At 36.3% G+C, this 18498-nt stretch overlaps 1 protein-coding gene across 3 annotated transcripts; it reads right to left on the reverse strand.

Moving 5' to 3' along the window:
* Positions 1–12402: 12402 nt before the first annotated feature.
* Positions 12403–18008, reverse strand: LOC142354734 (uncharacterized). Of its 3 annotated transcripts, none has more exons than XM_075407117.1 (3): positions 17677–18008; positions 13615–13665; positions 12403–13543 (listed from the first exon to the last, which is right to left on the reverse strand). In XM_075407117.1, exons 1-3 carry the CDS (start codon positions 17700–17702, stop codon positions 12487–12489), a joined length of 1134 nt encoding a protein of 377 aa, XP_075263232.1. In that variant the 5' UTR covers positions 17703–18008; the 3' UTR covers positions 12403–12486. The 3 variants fall into 3 exon arrangements, with proteins under 3 accessions (XP_075263232.1, XP_075263231.1, XP_075263230.1); XM_075407116.1 differs by having other exon boundaries at positions 12403–13546; XM_075407115.1 differs by having other exon boundaries at positions 12403–13665.
* Between the last annotated feature and the right edge of the window lie 490 nt (positions 18009–18498).

An 18498-nucleotide genomic window follows, 5' to 3' on the forward strand; every position in this document is an offset into this window, starting at 1 on the left:
AATAAGGCGAAAATGAAAAATCAATCAACATTTTTCAATCCAAATAATTTCAAAAACTCTTAAAAATCATTAGCCTTTACGGAAATAATTCTCGATGAATATAATGAAAAGTCATAATGAAACCAATAAAGCATGCCTTTGGTTAGATTAAGCAATAGAAACGGACTAAAGATGATGCAGAAAAACTCAAAAAACTACGAACAACAAATTACAAACATTGCGAAAACACAAATTAGTGAAGCCGTCAAAATCATTAGCTGTTTTCTGAATATTAAGTATTTTTATTTCATTTTCTATTTATACTAATTCAGCTAAATGGAGACTGAATAAATAAATTCAATTGGGCCACATTTGAAAATCATTAGGATCTGTTTTTGCGCGATTGTGCTAAAGAAACAAAAATACACAACTCACATAGCTTTTATGGAAGCACATATCAGTTACGTCATAATATCAGTAAACATGTTGGCTTTTAAAAAACAAGGAATTGTCTGGGACATCTCAATGATGAGAATAAGTTACAAGTTGACGAAAAGAACAAAAAAACGGAAAAAATTGAAAAATCCTTAAAAATCTTAAAAACGTATAATATCATAAACTTTGAGACTGCTTACCCATTAGAAACTAACTAATTCGAGTAACATCATTCATTCAACCATCAAATACAAGCTTATGAGATCGGTCAGCATTTTTCGACAACCTAAGGAACAAAATTCAAAAACAGCCAACTCAAAAAAAAACGTGAGCGAGAAAAGTGTCGAAGCCATTAAAAAATGAATTAGAAAAAGCAAAAGATTTCTATTTTCAAAAAATTAACAGCAGTGGGATTCCTTTTAACGATTTGGCTCCAATAAATCAACCAAAACGAATAAATACATTAAAGCCACGAAATTTGAGGAAACCCGTATTATCAACGCCATTAATTTCAATAGCTTTCAAGGAAAGCTAATAAACACACTAAGTTAAGCTAATTGAGACAAAAAAGATGTTTTGATTCATAAGTCATTAAAAAGACATTACAATAAGTCATTGACTATAAAAACACCAACAAATACAGGCAAAAACCAAAAAATTAAGTAGAACAGTGCGAGAAGTGTCGAAGCCATTTAAACCATAAGTTTTTCTCTGAAAACCTTATATATGAACCATTGAACGTCTTCTCTATGCCAAAGCAACAATAAATTTTAACTAATATGTTTTAGTACCAAAAGGATCCAAAATTAAGAAATATCCCATTTTGATCCCAAATTATGAAAACTCGTGCATCGAAGTCATAACAACAATAGCTAGAAGATAAATACACTAACTAGATTAAATCTGGTTAAGGTAGAAAGGAAGATGTCCTGGTCATTACTGAGACTGACTCACAGTTCACGAAAATAAGTTTAAAATTGGTTAATTTTCAAACAAAGATTTCGACATTTTTTTTTAAGTCTTAACAGCATTAAAATCAAAATCTTTCAACGGAAGTGAATAAATACGCTCAGTTATGCCTTGACTGGAGGATAAGGATATTTGCCGTGAAAAGGTTTTCAATAAGACATTACTATAAGTCTTGTAACTATGGAAACCACAAAAAATTCAGGCAAAAACCAAAATTCGATAGAAAAGTGCGAGAAGACAGTGTCGAAGCCATGTAAACCATAAGCTTTTCTCAGAAAACCTAAGTATGATCAAATGAACGTCCTTTTTATGCCAATGCAACAACCAATGTTACACAGAGAAGGGAGTCCTGTCATTACTGATGCTGTTTTACAATTTTTAAAAGTAAGTTTATGATCGGTTAAAATTTAAAAAAAAATTCTCGAAAAATCATTTTTAAAGTCTTAACAGCCATTGGTTTTCCACTCAAGGCTCTATATAGGTTCACTTAACGCTCATTACGAAACCTATTGACCTTTTAGTCAACAAGTCTATGCCAAAGGACTCCAAGAAATTGGTAACACCTCAAAAATAAAATCAAAATTTCATTTAAAACTACGAAAACTCAGGGGCGAATCTAAAAAAAAACACGAGCGATTGCTTGAAAACGAATCCTTTGTTCATTGGGCTTCATTTGACTTCAAACCAGTTTTGTCATTATGAAGTTTCCATATGAAAAAGGACTAGTCTCTACAGGACAACAAAAATTATAAAATTTTCTAAAAAAAAAAGAGCTCTCAAAGAGAATTCGATTTTTTTTATAGTAAACTTCCCAAAGAGACCAGAACTAGACTTTTTTATTGCCTTCTGTCTAATAGGAACTTTAAACTCATTCATTAAATAATGCCATGCTTCATTGCAACAAGATCCGTCATTGAAAAGACTACGAGAAGAGAAACAATAACAACAAAAAAAAAAGCAAAATCAAAAACTTCACGGAAAAAATTCAATATCTAAAGTTAAAAGCACCTAGTAAAAACGTCAAATTACAATCAGACAGAACCCTAACTACTCAAATTTACTTTTTCCTAACTACACAGCAGATGGGATTTTTCCTTAATGAGACTGGGTAACAAATCGACAAAAAAAGAGAAATAATAAGGCGAAAATGAAAAATCAATCAACATTTTTCAATCCAAATAATTTCAAAAACTCTTAAAAATCATTAGCCTTTACGGAAATAATTCTCGATGAATATAATGAAAAGTCATAATGAAACCAATAAAGCATGCCTTTGGTTAGATTAAGCAATAGAAACGGACTAAAGATGATGCAGAAAAACTCAAAAAACTACGAACAACAAATTACAAACATTGCGAAAACACAAATTAGTGAAGCCGTCAAAATCATTAGCTGTTTTCTGAATATTAAGTATTTTTATTTCATTTTCTATTTATACTAATTCAGCTAAATGGAGACTGAATAAATAAATTCAATTGGGCCACATTTGAAAATCATTAGGATCTGTTTTTGCGCGATTGTGCTAAAGAAACAAAAATACACAACTCACATAGCTTTTATGGAAGCACATATCAGTTACGTCATAATATCAGTAAACATGTTGGCTTTTAAAAAACAAGGAATTGTCTGGGACTTCTCAATGATGAGAATAAGTTACAAGTTGACGAAAAGAACAAAAAAACGGAAAAAATTGAAAAATCCTTAAAAATCTTAAAAACGTATAATATCATAAACTTTGAGACTGCTTACCCATTAGAAACTAACTAATTCGAGTAACATCATTCATTCAACCATCAAATACAAGCTTATGAGATCGGTCAGCATTTTTCGACAACCTAAGGAACAAAATTCAAAAACAGCCAACTCAAAAAAAAACGTGAGCGAGAAAAGTGTCGAAGCCATTAAAAAATGAATTAGAAAAAGCAAAAGATTTCTATTTTCAAAAAATTAACAGCAGTGGGATTCCTTTTAACGATTTGGCTCCAATAAATCAACCAAAACGAATAAATACATTAAAGCCACGAAATTTGAGGAAACCCGTATTATCAACGCCATTAATTTCAATAGCTTTCAAGGAAAGCTAATAAACACACTAAGTTAAGCTAATTGAGACAAAAAAGATGTTTTGATTCATAAGTCATTAAAAAGACATTACAATAAGTCATTGACTATAAAAACACCAACAAATACAGGCAAAAACCAAAAAATTAAGTAGAACAGTGCGAGAAGTGTCGAAGCCATTTAAACCATAAGTTTTTCTCTGAAAACCTTATATATGAACCATTGAACGTCTTCTCTATGCCAAAGCAGCAATAAATTTTAACTAATATGTTTTAGTACCAAAAGGATCCAAAATTAAGAAATATCCCATTTTGATCCCAAATTATGAAAACTCGTGCATCGAAGTCATAACAACAATAGTTAGAAGATAAATACACTAACTAGATTAAATCTGGTTAAGGTAGAAAGGAAGATGTCCTGGTCATTACTGAGACTGACTCACAGTTCACGAAAATAAGTTTAAAATTGGTTAATTTTCAAACAAAATTTCGACATTTTTTTTTAAGTCTTAACAGCATTAAAATCAAAATCTTTCAACGGAAGTGAATAAATACGCTCAGTTATGCCTTGACTGGAGGATAAGGATATTTGCCGTGAAAAGGTTTTCAATAAGACATTACTATAAGTCTTGTAAGTATGGAAACCACAAAAAATTCAGGCAAAAACCAAAATTCGATAGAAAAGTGCGAGAAGACAGTGTCGAAGCCATGTAAACCATAAGCTTTTCTCAGAAAACCTAAGTATGATCAAATGAACGTCCTTTTTATGCCAATGCAACAACCAATGTTACACAGAGAAGGGAGTCCTGTCATTACTGATGCTGTTTTACAATTTTTAAAAGTAAGTTTATGATCGGTTAAAATTTAAAAAAAAAATTCTCGAAAAATCATTTTTAAAGTCTTAACAGCCATTGGTTTTCCACTCAAGGCTCTATATATGTTCACTTAACGCTCATTACGAAACCTATTGACCTTTTAGTCAACAAGTCTATGCCATAGGACTCCAAGAAATTGGTAACACCTCAAAAATAAAATCAAAATTTCATTTAAAATTACGAAAACTCAGGGGCGAATCTAAAAAAAACACGAGCGATTGCTTGAAAACGAATCCTTTGTTCATTGGGCTTCATTTGACTTCAAACCAGTTTTGTCATTAATGGAGTTTCCATATGAAAAAGGACTAGTCTCTACAGGACAACAAAAATTATAAAATTTTCTAAAAAAAAAGAGCTCTCAAAGAGAATTCGATTTTTTTTATAGTAAACTTCCCAAAGAGACCAGAACTAGACTTTTTATTGCCTTCTGTCTATTAGGAACTTTAAATTCATTCATTTTGTGGCGTGAAATGTAATTTTGAATTAATATTTTTACAAAAAAGATCTTAATTTTAATAAAAATTTCACTAAAAGTGAACAAAATCATGCCAAATATCCAGTGTTCACTCAAAACTTCAATCCTCGATAACTCCTCGAAACAATCGAAATTTAAAAAAATCTTTTTAGTTTTGAATTCCACATTGGACGAGCTTTTTAATGATACCACTCACATTTCTTTACGATGAATATATCGATCGGCCAAACTTGACGGAACAAAAAAAACCCATTTGAGTATATAGTTCCTCCCCCACAAGTGGGGTCGGAACAAAAACGCATCGTCATTAGCATTACATATGACCTCAAATTTAAAAACCAAAACTTTTCATACAAGAAACTGTAAACCTATTCAGTAGACTGTCGAATACAGCTGCAAAACAAGACCTGCGTACCATAGTATACATATAGAAACATACGAAAATGAGTCACTGAAAACTATTAAAACTTCAACGCAAAATTATCACTCAAACTTTTGCGACTAATAGGTAAAGCGGGTTCAATTTCATTCCACAAAAACCTTTCTTATCACTGAAATCACTAATTTCTTACATTAATTAACATGAAGATAATTTTCCTAGTGCAAAGTTATTGTTGAACAAGTTAACTCAGTTATGCTCAAAATCTGATCAAGCAAATATACTCTTGACCTAAATACTGCTGTTAGACAAAGTAAGAATAGACGTTGTGTCCAAACGCCATCAGAGTAAAAATCGGTCTATAAAGATGACTAACAGCTTTTCAGTGAAAAAATGTAATACAAGAAAAACAGCCAGACATCAAAACAGCTAGATTTGAATGGAAAGCATTAAATAGATTTATTGATGCTCCATTGGACAGCTAATAACATTAATAACATCTGTCATTAATCAAGCTAAATGGCTGCACGCGAATTGGAAAACAGGCGAAAATCAGAATGTCAATACATTTTCTCGAGGACAAATAAGTTTCAGTTGAGTTACCGAATCCGCCGCTATAAATGAATTGAAACCATTAAGCAGATTCGATCATGCCTGTTATGTGAGGCAGTCAGATCTACCATTAGCGAGACTAAGTAAAAGGAGAACAAAAAGAGTACCAGACAGAAAAGACTCAAAAAGACACAATTTGATAATAAGTGCCGAAAAATTATTGGAGAAGTTTAGTCAGGAAATGAAGCAATTAAATAGATCCAATCACGCTCAACAAAAAGAACTGCATTAAACGGACGAAGCGACAAGACCATTACAGGCACGTTGCGGATAGATTCATCCACGACAGGTCTCGTAGGAGCCCTCCTCTCCATATCCTGTCAAATGCTGCTTTCAGATCTAACGCGACTAACAGTGTCCTGTTGCGTTTCTGCAAGTTGTTGAACGCTTTCTGGGCAATGTTTACCAATGAGTCTATTGTGGCACGCTTTGGGCGGAATCCTGACTGCTGTTCTGGGATATTTCCATTCTTCAGAGACCAGTCCATGAGTCTTGAAGCTACCATTCTTTCACACAATTTGGAGATACTGGGAAGGAGCGAGAGGGCGGTAACTCTTTATCTCGCTAGGTGGTTTCATTTCCTTGATTATGGGGATTATCAGGGCTGTTCTCCATCTCGCCGGTACTCTTCCTTCTCCAGGATCTGTTGATTATTCGGAGAAAGATATCAAACCTTCTTCCGGGAGGTTTTTAGTGCTATCGGATGGACCTCGCCCTCTCCTGGACTTTCAAGTTTTGAATCCCGTAGCGCTTGCCTCATTGCAGCGATGCTGAAATTCTCGTCCATGGGGGATGTTTTTGGCTTTTTCAATGCTGCTCTCACTTCGCAGAGGGCCATTTTGCTGAGCTCTCTTGGAATTACTTTTATTACTTTTATTCCCCTGTGGAGAATTAACTCGTCGGGCAGACCTGCCTTCTTTCTTCCATCCATACTCTTGAGTAATCCCCATACCTTCGAACTGCTACTTTTGAGGTTGAGTGTGCTCGCGAAATGCCCCCATGCGTCCCCTGCTAATGTACCCTTGCTAACGGCTTCGACAAAAGTTTTCTTTGCTTCACAGTACGCGCGTCTGTTATCCTCTGTCGGGTTCTTCATCTGTCTGAAACTTCTTTTCGGAGCGGCTCTGGCTTCCTGGCACTCTGGGGACCACCACAGCTTTGGTCCTGATGTTATCAGAGGTGGAGCGCGCTTTGCCGCTTTGACAACTATTTCAGTGAACACTTCCTTCTCAAGGCTGATCTTTTAGTCATTGTCCACTTTCTTCTCAAAGATCGATAGAAACAGCTGCTGGAATTTTTCATTGTCCATCTCGTTGAAATTGTGCCTACGCGGTAGTTTCCGACGTTCCTCTTGTCCAGCGAATTCGATAAAATTCGGTAGGTTGTTGGTACCTATTTCCTGTGTCACCGTCCAGCTGACTCCCGAAATTATTTGCCGGGACGAAGGAGACATCTGGAGAGGTTTCGGGTTCACCAGATACCCGAGTGGGTGTGCCATCATTGAGAAAGATCCATTTGTTTTGAGCTGCCCAGTCCTTGATCTCTTCTCCAAACGCGTCGGGGCTGCTCTGGCGGTCCCACAGTCCATGGGCATTGGCGACTCCTGCTATGAGTGCCGCATCCTTGGGCCAGAGGTAAACGTAAGGGCTTGAATCCCTGCCATCGCCCGTGCTCGCGAGTGGTCGGTAGAGGTTCCACAGGTCCAAGCGTTGTTTGTCCCACAGGTACACTCGAGCTCCAAGGAGTTCCAGGAGCTTTCTTGCCGACAAAAGAGCTGCTGTCAGCAGCTGGGGGAATACGAAATCTGATCACACAGCTTTCAGAAACTGACTGACATTTATGCAGACATCTCCCTGCATATAAAAGAGAAAGCCGAGATTCCTGTCGAGAAGATGCTAGAAGCGATGGATGTAGTAGAGGAATGGGCGAAAACACACTACATAGCAATTAGCACCGAAAAAACTGAAGCGATGATGTTTTCACTGGACCCAAAGGAGACAGAGTGCAAGTGCCAACCAAAGCTTTCACTACTACAGGAAGAGGTGAAATACAAAAAGCACCCACAGATCTTGGGAGTGGATTATGACCCCCATTGTACTTTCAACAAGCAAGCCGAGACTGCTACAAGGACCATAAAGAGCAGATGACAGATCATGCAGTGCCTTGCAGGAAAATCATGGGACGTCAAGTCGAGATCTGCGACACGTATACCAAGCATATGTCCGACCTGGAGGCTTGCATGCGGCAGGAGTCTGGGGATGCTTCGTATCTGAATGACATCTGAAGAAACTCATCTGAAGTCCTGTAACAACAGAGCGGCCCAAATAATCAGAGGAACCTCGGCCGGAATCAACAGTCTACACGCACGAAGAGAGGCAAAGCAACCATCAATGAAACAAGTCATAGAGGAAGAGGCAACCAAACAGTACGCAAAATTTCTGGAACTCCCGGAAAGCCATCATCTGAAACGACTAACAGAGAAGCAATACAAAAGATTGAGACAAGGAAAATTGCAGTCCTGGAGAACGGATTGGAGAACAAAAGCAGCTGAATTGTAAAAAAAGTGGAACGGAAGACCCTGGGACGATCAAAAACTCAATCCAATCCACAGCGGAGAAACGTAATCATGAGGATTCCTGACACAGGTGAATCAAATATCATATTACTACAATTTCAGCGTTAGGGAAGAAAACCCCGGGTTACTAACAGATACTACCCGCGAAGAAGAAGTTCTATTTCACAAGCTCCGATTGAATTGCTGGGCAAAGCTAGAGGAGTGCAAACATCTGTTCGGACAGTCAGACTCACCAATGTGCACCCACTGTAACCAGGAAACCGCACTACATTTCCTTGCAAGATGCGCAACAGGGAACATCAAAGAATAAAAAATCGAATCTACCTGACTGAACCCTTCGAGAACCTAACCAGCTTCGTAAATTTCGCGAAGGACACGGGGCTCTTCGAGTCCTCCGCATAGCCACAGCGGACTCGCCCAAGAACAGGAACAAGCGACAAGACAACAAACAGCTACAAAACAGATCAAAAGATTTCACGAACGACTAGTAGCTAAGAAGTGTACACCAATAGCGGCCTTAACTAGTCCTGAATTACTTTTTTTTACTTTTCCAGCGTGACTAAAACCGCTAACCTAAGTAAAATTTCTAACTGATTAAAATAATGTGCATAATTTATAATGTGAATGATCTACAAAAATGTGAACACATCTTAAGGCAGAGCCCTAATAAGGAAAAAACCAAGTGCAGTATTTAGTCCATTTACATCCTCACTGCTATAAAAACTAATCTGAATACATTCAGGTTTAAAACGTACATGTTTTTCTAAACGAGGTCCGTTTTTAGGAAACTTTTTAGGAAACGAAATATTTTTTGGGCTGAGCCAAAAAAATTTCCGAAATTTAAAGCGAAGCGCAAGGCTTAATTTCTAACAAACCCTTCAGGGCTGCGTAAACGTGAAATCAATAAAGTAAGAAAAACTTCATCATATGTATAACAAACCAGTCAAATTTTTCAAATATGCCTTCATAACAAATCAGTCAAACTTGCGTTCAAAACAAATATTATGCGTTCAAAACAAATCATTGTTCAAATTTGATCAAAACAAATCAGTCAAATTCGTTCAAAAAACTTTGCTCAAAAGTTAAAAATAAGACTCTTCGTGGGTTTTAAAATGGTGCTGCCTATCTTTCAAAAGATCAACAAAAGAAGGTTTCGCAACTTAACTGAAGAAGATACAAGGTGTATGCGTGTATTATTTGTCATATACATTCCCAATTTCTAAAGCGAGGCTGGAGAAAATTTGTGTAAAAATCTTACCAAACAGTTTTTTAGCCAAAGGGCACAAATTATCGCATTTACGTCCCATCACACCCACTTTCTTACAATCTTGTGCCAAAGAGAAAAACCGTTAGTTTTGATAAAACTTCACAAAATAAAAAACAAAATTAACACAAATATAGCTATACTTGGTGCTACGCTAAAAAACTATTTTTATGTTAGAAAACAAAAAGCCGAATCACAATTTTTTGCGCCACTAAGGTTTACACAGTCGAGATAACGAAATGCTAAAAAAATGATTATCGTCAACCTGACTAAAATATTGAGAAGAAACAAATTTCTGCCAAACGCTATAAAAAAAATGTTTATACCAAAATAAACTTGCTTGACATAAAAGACACCATAAGAAGAGAAAAGGACAACAATTGTCAATAATCTTACAAACATAGCAAATTTAGCAATAATTCCGAAAAACATGTTTTATTATCTTCAAAAACCAGCATTGTGTTGCTAAAATCTATCGAAGAAAAAAACAAAACGAAATATGTTTCGAAAACAACAGAAAAAAAACTTCAGTAAAATTTTTAAAATGAAAAGATACACATACCTGAAAGTCTATATCTCAAAAAGCTTAAAAACAAAGCGTAAGGCTTAATTTCTAACAAACCCTTCAGGGCTGCGTAAACGTGAAGTCAATTAAGTAAGAAAAACTTCATCATATGTATAACAAACCAGTCAAAATTTTCAAATATGCCTTCAGAACAAATCAGTCAAATTTGCGTTCAAAACAAATATGCGTTCAAAACAAATCATTGTTCAAATTTGATCAAAACAAATCAGTCAAATTCGTTTAAAAAACTTTGCTCAAAAGGTACAAATTAGACTCTTCGTGGGTTTTAAAATGGTGCTGCCTATCTTTCAAAAGATCAACAAAAAAAGGTTTCGCAACTTAACTGAAGAAGAAACAAGGTGTATGCGTGTATTATTTGTCATATACATTCCCAATTTCTAAAGCGAGGCTGGAAAAAATTTGTGTAAAATTCTTACCAAACAGTTTTTTAGCCAAAGGGCACAAATTATCGCATTTACGTCCTATCACACCCACTTTCTTACAATCTTGTGCCAAAGAGAAAAACCGTTAGTTTTGATAAAACTTCACAAAATAAAAAACAAAATCAACACAAATATAGCTATACTTGGTGCTACGCTAAAAAACTATTTTTATGTTAGAAAACAAAAAGCCGAATCACAATTTTTTGCGCCACCAAGGTTTAAACAGTCGAGATAACGAAATGCTAAAAAAATAATTATCCTCAACCTGACTAAAATATTGAGAAGAAACAAATTTCTGCCAAACGCTATAAAATAAAAATGTTTATACCAAAATAAACTTGCTTGACATAAAAGACACCATAAGAAGAGAAAAGGACAAAAATTGTCAATAATCTTACAAACATAGCAAATTTAGCAATAATTCCGAAAAACTTCTGTTTTATTATCTTCAAAAACCAGCATTGTGTTGCTAAAATCTATCGAAGAAAAAAACAAAACGAAATAAGTTTCGAAAACAACAAAAACTTCAGTAAAATTTTTAAAAAGAAAAGATACACATACCAGAAAGTCTAAATCTCAAAAAGCTTAAAAACAAACAACACCTACATGAAATATGGGAGAAATTGAGTAAAGGCCAATTTGTCAACAAATTGTTGACGGAGGTAAAATGCGGCAGTTGAAAGTGCGCCTTTTGTCCAGCAAATTGCCCTGAATACTTAAAGTTAAATACGGATATCTCATCAAATCCATTACGCTGCATCCGGTTAACTTTTGAGCAAAACGTGCTCGTTGAGGCTTTTGCGAACAAGTTGAAAAAATATTCAATTAACCTTAATATCTTACTTCTGAAACGTTTTAAAACAAATCAATCTGATTGATGCCTTATTGTTTAATCCGCAATTAGTAATGCTAGAAAGTTATTAATAAGCATTCTTTCAATTATGAAGGAAATGGCACGTTGTTATTAGCTATCGCGGGAAACAAAGACATTAAATATACTCAAGCAAAAGTACGTTTTGCAACGTATGATTGTTCAAACCAAATAAAACAATCTAGAAACAAATTGACGAGTCACTTCTTCCAAAAATCCAACCTTTTCAAAAATTTGTACCTACTAAAACACTTCAAAACAAAAAGTCGACTAATGATAAGTCTCAGCCCAAAAATGAACTTTACTAAGTAATTAGAAAAATTCAATTATTTTTTTGCAATAGGAAAAGCACCAGAAAAGTGAAACATTCGTTTAATTCACTCCAAAATTGTTGATTAAAAAATACACACCTCCGATACTCTTCAAGTCTTAAGACCAGAAAACCATAAAGCCTCCAGGATCTTTTCAGTTTGTGCCCCCCTGCCCCCCCCCCCCCCCCCCCCCCAGCTTAGTGGGCGCATATTATTCGCACCCCCAGACGCACGTGCCATATTTTTACATGTGGATTTACTATGTAATGGCACGTGTTCTGTAACTGGGGGCACATAACGTACTGGGGGGGGGGGGGGGAAGAAACGGAAAAAATCCCGCCTCCGAGTCGTGAAAACCTCAAGAAGACCAATACTCCTTTTTGAGTCGTAACAACAAACTTCGGTACGTAAAAACAAAGAGCTATAAAAAACCAATCATCTTCGGTTCTTAAAAAGATGCATACGACAATACTTGCTTGAAATTTCGTTCCTGGGCAAAAGAAATCACTTTTTATTTCCCTGAATTAACTTAAATTTCACGCGAAATATTGAAAAAGATGAAATTAACCTTTTTTTCAATGAAAACAACTTTTTAAATATATTCATCAATATCAATCGAAATCTCCATGTATACATATATTTCATAGATGGATGATAACAGGAAGACGAGAATCTAACTATTTGATAGCAGATCAAAACTGATTCTATCAAGTGAAGCATAACCATAACCACGAATTCCCCAGTCATACTCCTCGTCAAAATCTTCAATCGCCCGTAATAAATTCGCAGTAACCCATTGACTGATGAAACAGAATTGATTTCCAATAATCAACATTTTGAGAGATCTGTGGGTTCTGAGTAGGGATTGAATATCTCCCATTGATGCCCAAAGGTCAACGTATTCGTAATTGTATTTGAACTTAGGGCTTAGTCCAAGCGGACCATCATTGGAGAATCTAATGCTAACTACTTCAATACAGCTCTGAGATTCCAGGAAGTCGTAGACAAAGTCAAATACGTCCGGGTACACTTCAAAAGTTTCAATATTTTTGGTGCGTGGCACAAGTATGATAATATTTAAGATTTTCAAAGTCATACTTTGAAACAATACGGGCAAAGATGGAATTTTGAAAATTTGGGATTGGTCAATTATTAAACAAAGGTTTTCAACATTAGGCAATGGAATAATTTCGGAGAAAGTTTCCAAGTTTGTTTGCAACGACTGGCAGCTATCGGGTAAAATTTGACGTCGACTCCCCTCGTTACTTTGAGTAAACCGAACATTCAAATTAGCATATTTTATATTAGGAAACTTATGGCGGATTTGATATAATGGCTCTTGGTCATCAATTTCATCAGATCCATGGACCTCAAGATACAGAACATTATCAAGCCATGATCTTTTCGGGCTCGCTTTAATCCACAGCGACAGCAGCCGCAAATCAATCACCAGACATTTTAAATTCTCGAGCGGAGGAAAATCTAGAACGGTTACTGTCTCAGAAAAACTCCGAATAACTAGCCGTTTGAGGTTCTGAAACTGTCGTAAGGCATTATTTTCTTCAGTTAAATCAGTTCTGACATGTCCTGCGAGAGAGATTACTTGCGATTTTTGATCAAAATCTGCAAAACTTTTGCTCAGAGACACAGATCCCAATTTTAATGATGTATTCTTGCTACTGAAGTAACCGCTATACTTTTTTATTGATGTATTCCCATTATAAAGGTACCTGCTAAGCACAATGTGTGAATTGGTAATTTGAGACGGAAAATGCACAGTTTTTGTTTTCGTGAGTATTGCCTGATGCTTCTTAAACACTTCCTCCAATGATCGCAAGATATCTTGTCGAACCTATAATCAAACATTGTAATTACTCAGCATACTCACTGAAAAAAAAAACTTGACCGGAGTTTTCTACTTATTGCATTAAAGTTACAGCATAGAGCAAAAAATTTGAACCAAAAACTTGAAGCTGATGATGGGGGGCAACGGTGGGGGGGGGTCCTTGGCTGCACGGGACCCCAACGGCCTGAACCATCCGCAGGGGTGGGGACTGGAAGGGTTGTGGGGGGTCAACCTCTAAGAACCGCCCTAAGAACCTTCACACCATAGAACCTACACGCCCTAAGAACCTACACACCATAAGAATAAGTCTCAAAAACAGTTTCAGTGAATCGCATACTGTGAATCGCAAGACTAGTGAGCTGAAAGGCTCTAAAAGAACCTAAGGAACTCTGGGCGCTACCTGTTTATCTTGTTCTTGAGGACGAAAAGTCAAATGGGTCACACGAAAAACCGCATAAAGAACATAGCCGTTAGAATACTCGAAACGACCCCAAGCCTTGAGCTTTACTTCTAATCAGCAGTTTGACCTAAACACTTATTTTCACGAACGGCATTTGACTTTGCATGCTGTGAAAAAAAGTCTCCAATTAAAAAAACGTAGCCGGATGAATTTCGGAAACAACCCGAAGAATTTTCACTAAACCCACTGACATGACGCAATTCTTACCTCATTATACTAAACATTACAAACAAAAACAGGAAAACAAACATGAAAATTAACTGGCAAAAATTGTACAGCATCTGATTAATTTTTTTTACAAGCTGCGACTACATAACAACTATTGGCAACAGACCTTAGGGTACGGTTAGCTTCTCATTAATTATACAAGTACTATTTGACAAAAAATAGTTCATAGAGAAAATCGACGGAAGGGAAAAAAGGCAAATTTAAAAAACAAATGACTAAATGCTCGAAAAATTATACACAAAATGCTAAACAGATTCTTCCATTAGATTTAAAAGTTACTAAATAAAATGAAGGATTGAAGGCTTCCACTGTGCTTGGAGTAGAAAAACTATATAACTCTCCGTGTTGAAACTGCAATGCAACATCTAGGAAAAAACTAAAACCAAACGAACAAAACCGACAACGTCGGGCGAATCGCTTTTGAACGACTGGCGAGCAGTTGGCTTCGCCAGTAGCTAGCTACGATTTAGAGATGCTAGCTTCAGCTTAATTGAAGGGGCATGATGCGAGTACGGCATCGGGAGAACGTTCGGGGTCGAGCGCGTTACGGCTGCAACGATGTGCAAATGGGGTTGAGTGGGGGAAGGCTGATGCTGATGAGGGCGTGAAGTGGCGGGGCAAACTCTACGAACAGCCCTTCACACCATGAATTTGTGTCTCCAAAAGTTTTGTTGAATCGCATACTTTAGTCTAATGAGCCAAAAGGTACCTCGATAAATTAAAGCCCTCAGAAGTTACCTGTTTATCCCGTTTTGAGCATGAAATGTCGAAAGGTAGAGAAAAATCGGTTTACCGCAAAGCTAATATACACCCGTTGACAAACGTTAGCGCAGAAAAAAATTACAAGGTAAACTGCCTGTTTTTAAGTCAATTTTAGTTAACATAACGTTAATTAACATAACCAGATAAAGTTGGCCAGTTCTCCATAAGTAACATTACATTGAGTCGCAGGAGACGTTAAACTTGCTCATGCCTTCGTAATTCGAAGTAAAATTTTATGAGAAAGTGGGACAAATTTGAGGTAGGACTCAACATACTGTTACTTACCGGAAACTGACGAACTTCTGTCTGGATTCTCTGTGCAAGTACGATTGTCAGTTTATCCAAATTGAGAGTTATAGTAGAAATAGTAGTTGAATAAGATTTGAATTTCACTCTTCATGGTTTAGCACCCATTCATTATCAAAGTTTATTAGTTTCTGATAATTGTTGCATTTTCCACATTTGCATATAATGCGCCAGAAACATTTGTTTTCCTTGTAGTAGCGATTACAGAAATAATGCCAAAAAATTTCAGGCAATGTATTTTTACAAATATTTCCCGTTTTTTGAATACACTTTAAGCACTAGGTTGTACAGAGTTTTCGATCACTGGAAAACATTTCCGTCAGTACTTACTAGTCTACTTTTGCTAATGTGTAGTTCTCCTAAGCTATGTTGAGGGAAAGCACTTTCTTGAAAACATTCCAGGTTCGATAGCTCGACGCCATAATAAGTAGTAGTAGTAAAGTCTTTAGCGCTAGGCTCAAAGGTTTTCACCCATTATACACAGTCAATCGAGTTTATATCAGCTAACTTTGCTCAGTATATTGCAGTGTCCACATCTGCAGAGTATTCTCCATGTACATTTTTTTGCTTCGCTGTATATTCTTTCGAAAAACTGTTGGTAAATCTTTTGTACAGTGTTTTGTTGAGAATAGGTCCATAATCTGTGTATACCCGGACAACATAGTTAAAAAGGGGTCTTTGTTCTTCTGAAGAAATGCTCATCAGTTTTTGTAACCGCGTTTAGGAGATCTTGACATCACCTCAAGATTCTTGGCGTCACTTCAATTGACTCGGGATTAAATCTGGATTAACGTCGTAGACATTACGATTACCTTAAAGTCATCTGCATATCCGAAACTAGTGGTAATTAGAGCTGATGGAAGGTCATTGATGAACAATAAAACGATGAGTCGCCCAAGGATTGAGCCTTGAGGCACACCGCTAGTTACTGGTCGATTACTTGAGGCTGAGTTATTGATTCTCACACTTGACTGGCGATCACTTAGGATTGAATTAGATAGCACAAATTTTCGCAGTTTATCAAGTATTACGTTGTGGGGAACAGTGTCAAAGTCCTCAGAGAACTCTACGGAACTGCTAAGGTATCGCTTTCAACTTGATCGTTAAGTTCGTAGATGGCGTCAAGAAAAACAAGAAATTGTAAAGTTGCGGATCAGTTCGTACGGAAGCCAGACTGATTTTCGTGCAACCTGTCCATAATTTTTTGTATAACGAATAAAAGGTGAGCTTTTCGAACACTTTCGAGCAGCAACATAACAAGCTTATCGTCCTAAAGCAGCTGACCTCAGTTTTGTTAGCTTCTTTAAACATGCTTTAAATTTGCAAGTATTTCCAAATGCGGGTGAACTCATTCTTGTTCAAGCATGTTTAAAAAGTGAAGGTAAAGATTTACTTCGTGTTTTGCTACATGACTTTAAAATAATGTTGCCGAATGCGTCAGGTCCCGTTGATTTGCTAACATCAAGCGATTGGCATATGAGTTCTATTTTTTTCTGAGAGCATTTTGAAATGCTTGGGAGTTTGGATATGGAATTGGTTGTTTCAGATTCTGTCGCAGCGTTTGACTCAGAAAAACCAAATACACTGTTAAAGTTAGTATTAATAGAATCAGCTTTCGCTTTATCACTTCATGCTTCGTTGGCATGAAGTTCAACAGTGGGCGGAACTTCAGTATTTTTTCTTATGCTTCTAGGTTATCAGGCTTAGAAGCATAAGATTTTCTTATGCTCGCAGGCTAGGTCATCATTCGATTTGAATTTAATTTGCTTTTCTAATCGTTTGATATTAATCGAGGAAGATCTTGAGGCGTCCTGGGTTTCAAGTTGTTCAACTTTTTGATCAAGTTCAAATTTGCAGTATTTCAAGGCAATAAGGTACAATAAGTTAAAAGTCGCTGCTTACAGCTGTTAATTAAAATCCATGTTGAAGATAGCAACTTATTTGGAAAATGTTAGTTGGAAAACTTTTAAACTTCTGATTATTATGCATCGATTGATAAATCATAACCGGCTAAAATTATGTAGACTAAAATTCACCTAAGAACAGGCAGCTTACCATGCAAAATTGGATTTCGTGCGTTTACTTTTCTCAACGAGTGTAATTGCTACAAACTTTGTTCTACTTTTCGCCTCTTCCAACCATTTTGCATAAAATATTCTAGTAAAGTCAACAAATTAGTTGATTTTAGAAACTTTTCGTTGAAGTCATGCAGTAGGAAAGATACATTACGTTTGACTGGACAATGATCGTCTGTAACTTACGGATTGATGCGTATCAGCCATTGCATCCAGTATAGTAATTTTTCGAAATCTCCATTTTGTGACTGTGCCAAAATGGGTTAGAACGATGTCAAGTTTTTCAATATCGACCGTTCTGAATCTAATTGAGAGATCAAGTTGTAGAAAAAGGTCGTTGATCAAAACATAAAACTGGCTGCAAGCTGATCGCAGGTTCAGGACTGAGTTAAAACATGCTTGATCAACCAGGATTTGACAAACTGACTGCAGTAAGAAACTAGGAATATTTGGCAAAGAAGCTTTGTCACTCTGCATTTCAAATTTCAGTAGTTACGCGTCAAGAAAGGACATCCAAAAAATCTGAAATGAAAATGTGATCAGAAGTCCAATTAACTTTACATATTTTTAAGAGGTAATTAAATGGACGCCCCCCCCCCCCACTAAAAGGGAAAGTCAGCCAACTCGGGTCGGATAATTGTATAAACATAAATTCTGACAATAGCCAGCAACAGAATCAATCAAAAAAAGTTACATGGAATAAAAATAAAATCAGTAAAAAGGATTATTTTTAAGTAACCAGACATCACCATTTTCTTACCCTCTAGTAGTTGCCTCCCTTCCTCGACAACTTTTCCTAGTTGGTTCCGCGAATGCAAATAAATGCGAGCAAATAAATGAGATTGGCGATAAGGTGGAGAACGAAACCAAGTATTTTCAACCGAACCCCGGGCAAAGCACTCAGGAACCTGGAGTATTCGCAAATACAATTTGTACGTTCTTAAGCACGTAGCAGCCAATACGTTCCTTTTCAAATGTTGTTGAGGACTTCGTCTAAGGGACAAATAG

This window comes from Convolutriloba macropyga, chromosome 15, assembly GCF_964194025.1.
Source record: "Convolutriloba macropyga chromosome 15, txConMacr16.3, whole genome shotgun sequence".
Taxonomy (NCBI): Eukaryota; Metazoa; Xenacoelomorpha; order Acoela; family Convolutidae; genus Convolutriloba; species Convolutriloba macropyga.

Excerpts from the sequence above, each read along its gene's own strand:
- LOC142354734 (XM_075407115.1), bottom strand. The coding sequence starts at position 17,967 with ATGCAGAGTGACAAAGCTTCTTTGCCAAATATTCCTAGTTTCTTACTG. Across the intron at positions 13,666-17,676 it reads TGGCTGATACGCATCAATCC|GTTCGACAAGATATCTTGCG; the intron begins GTAAGTTACAGA and ends GTTTGATTATAG.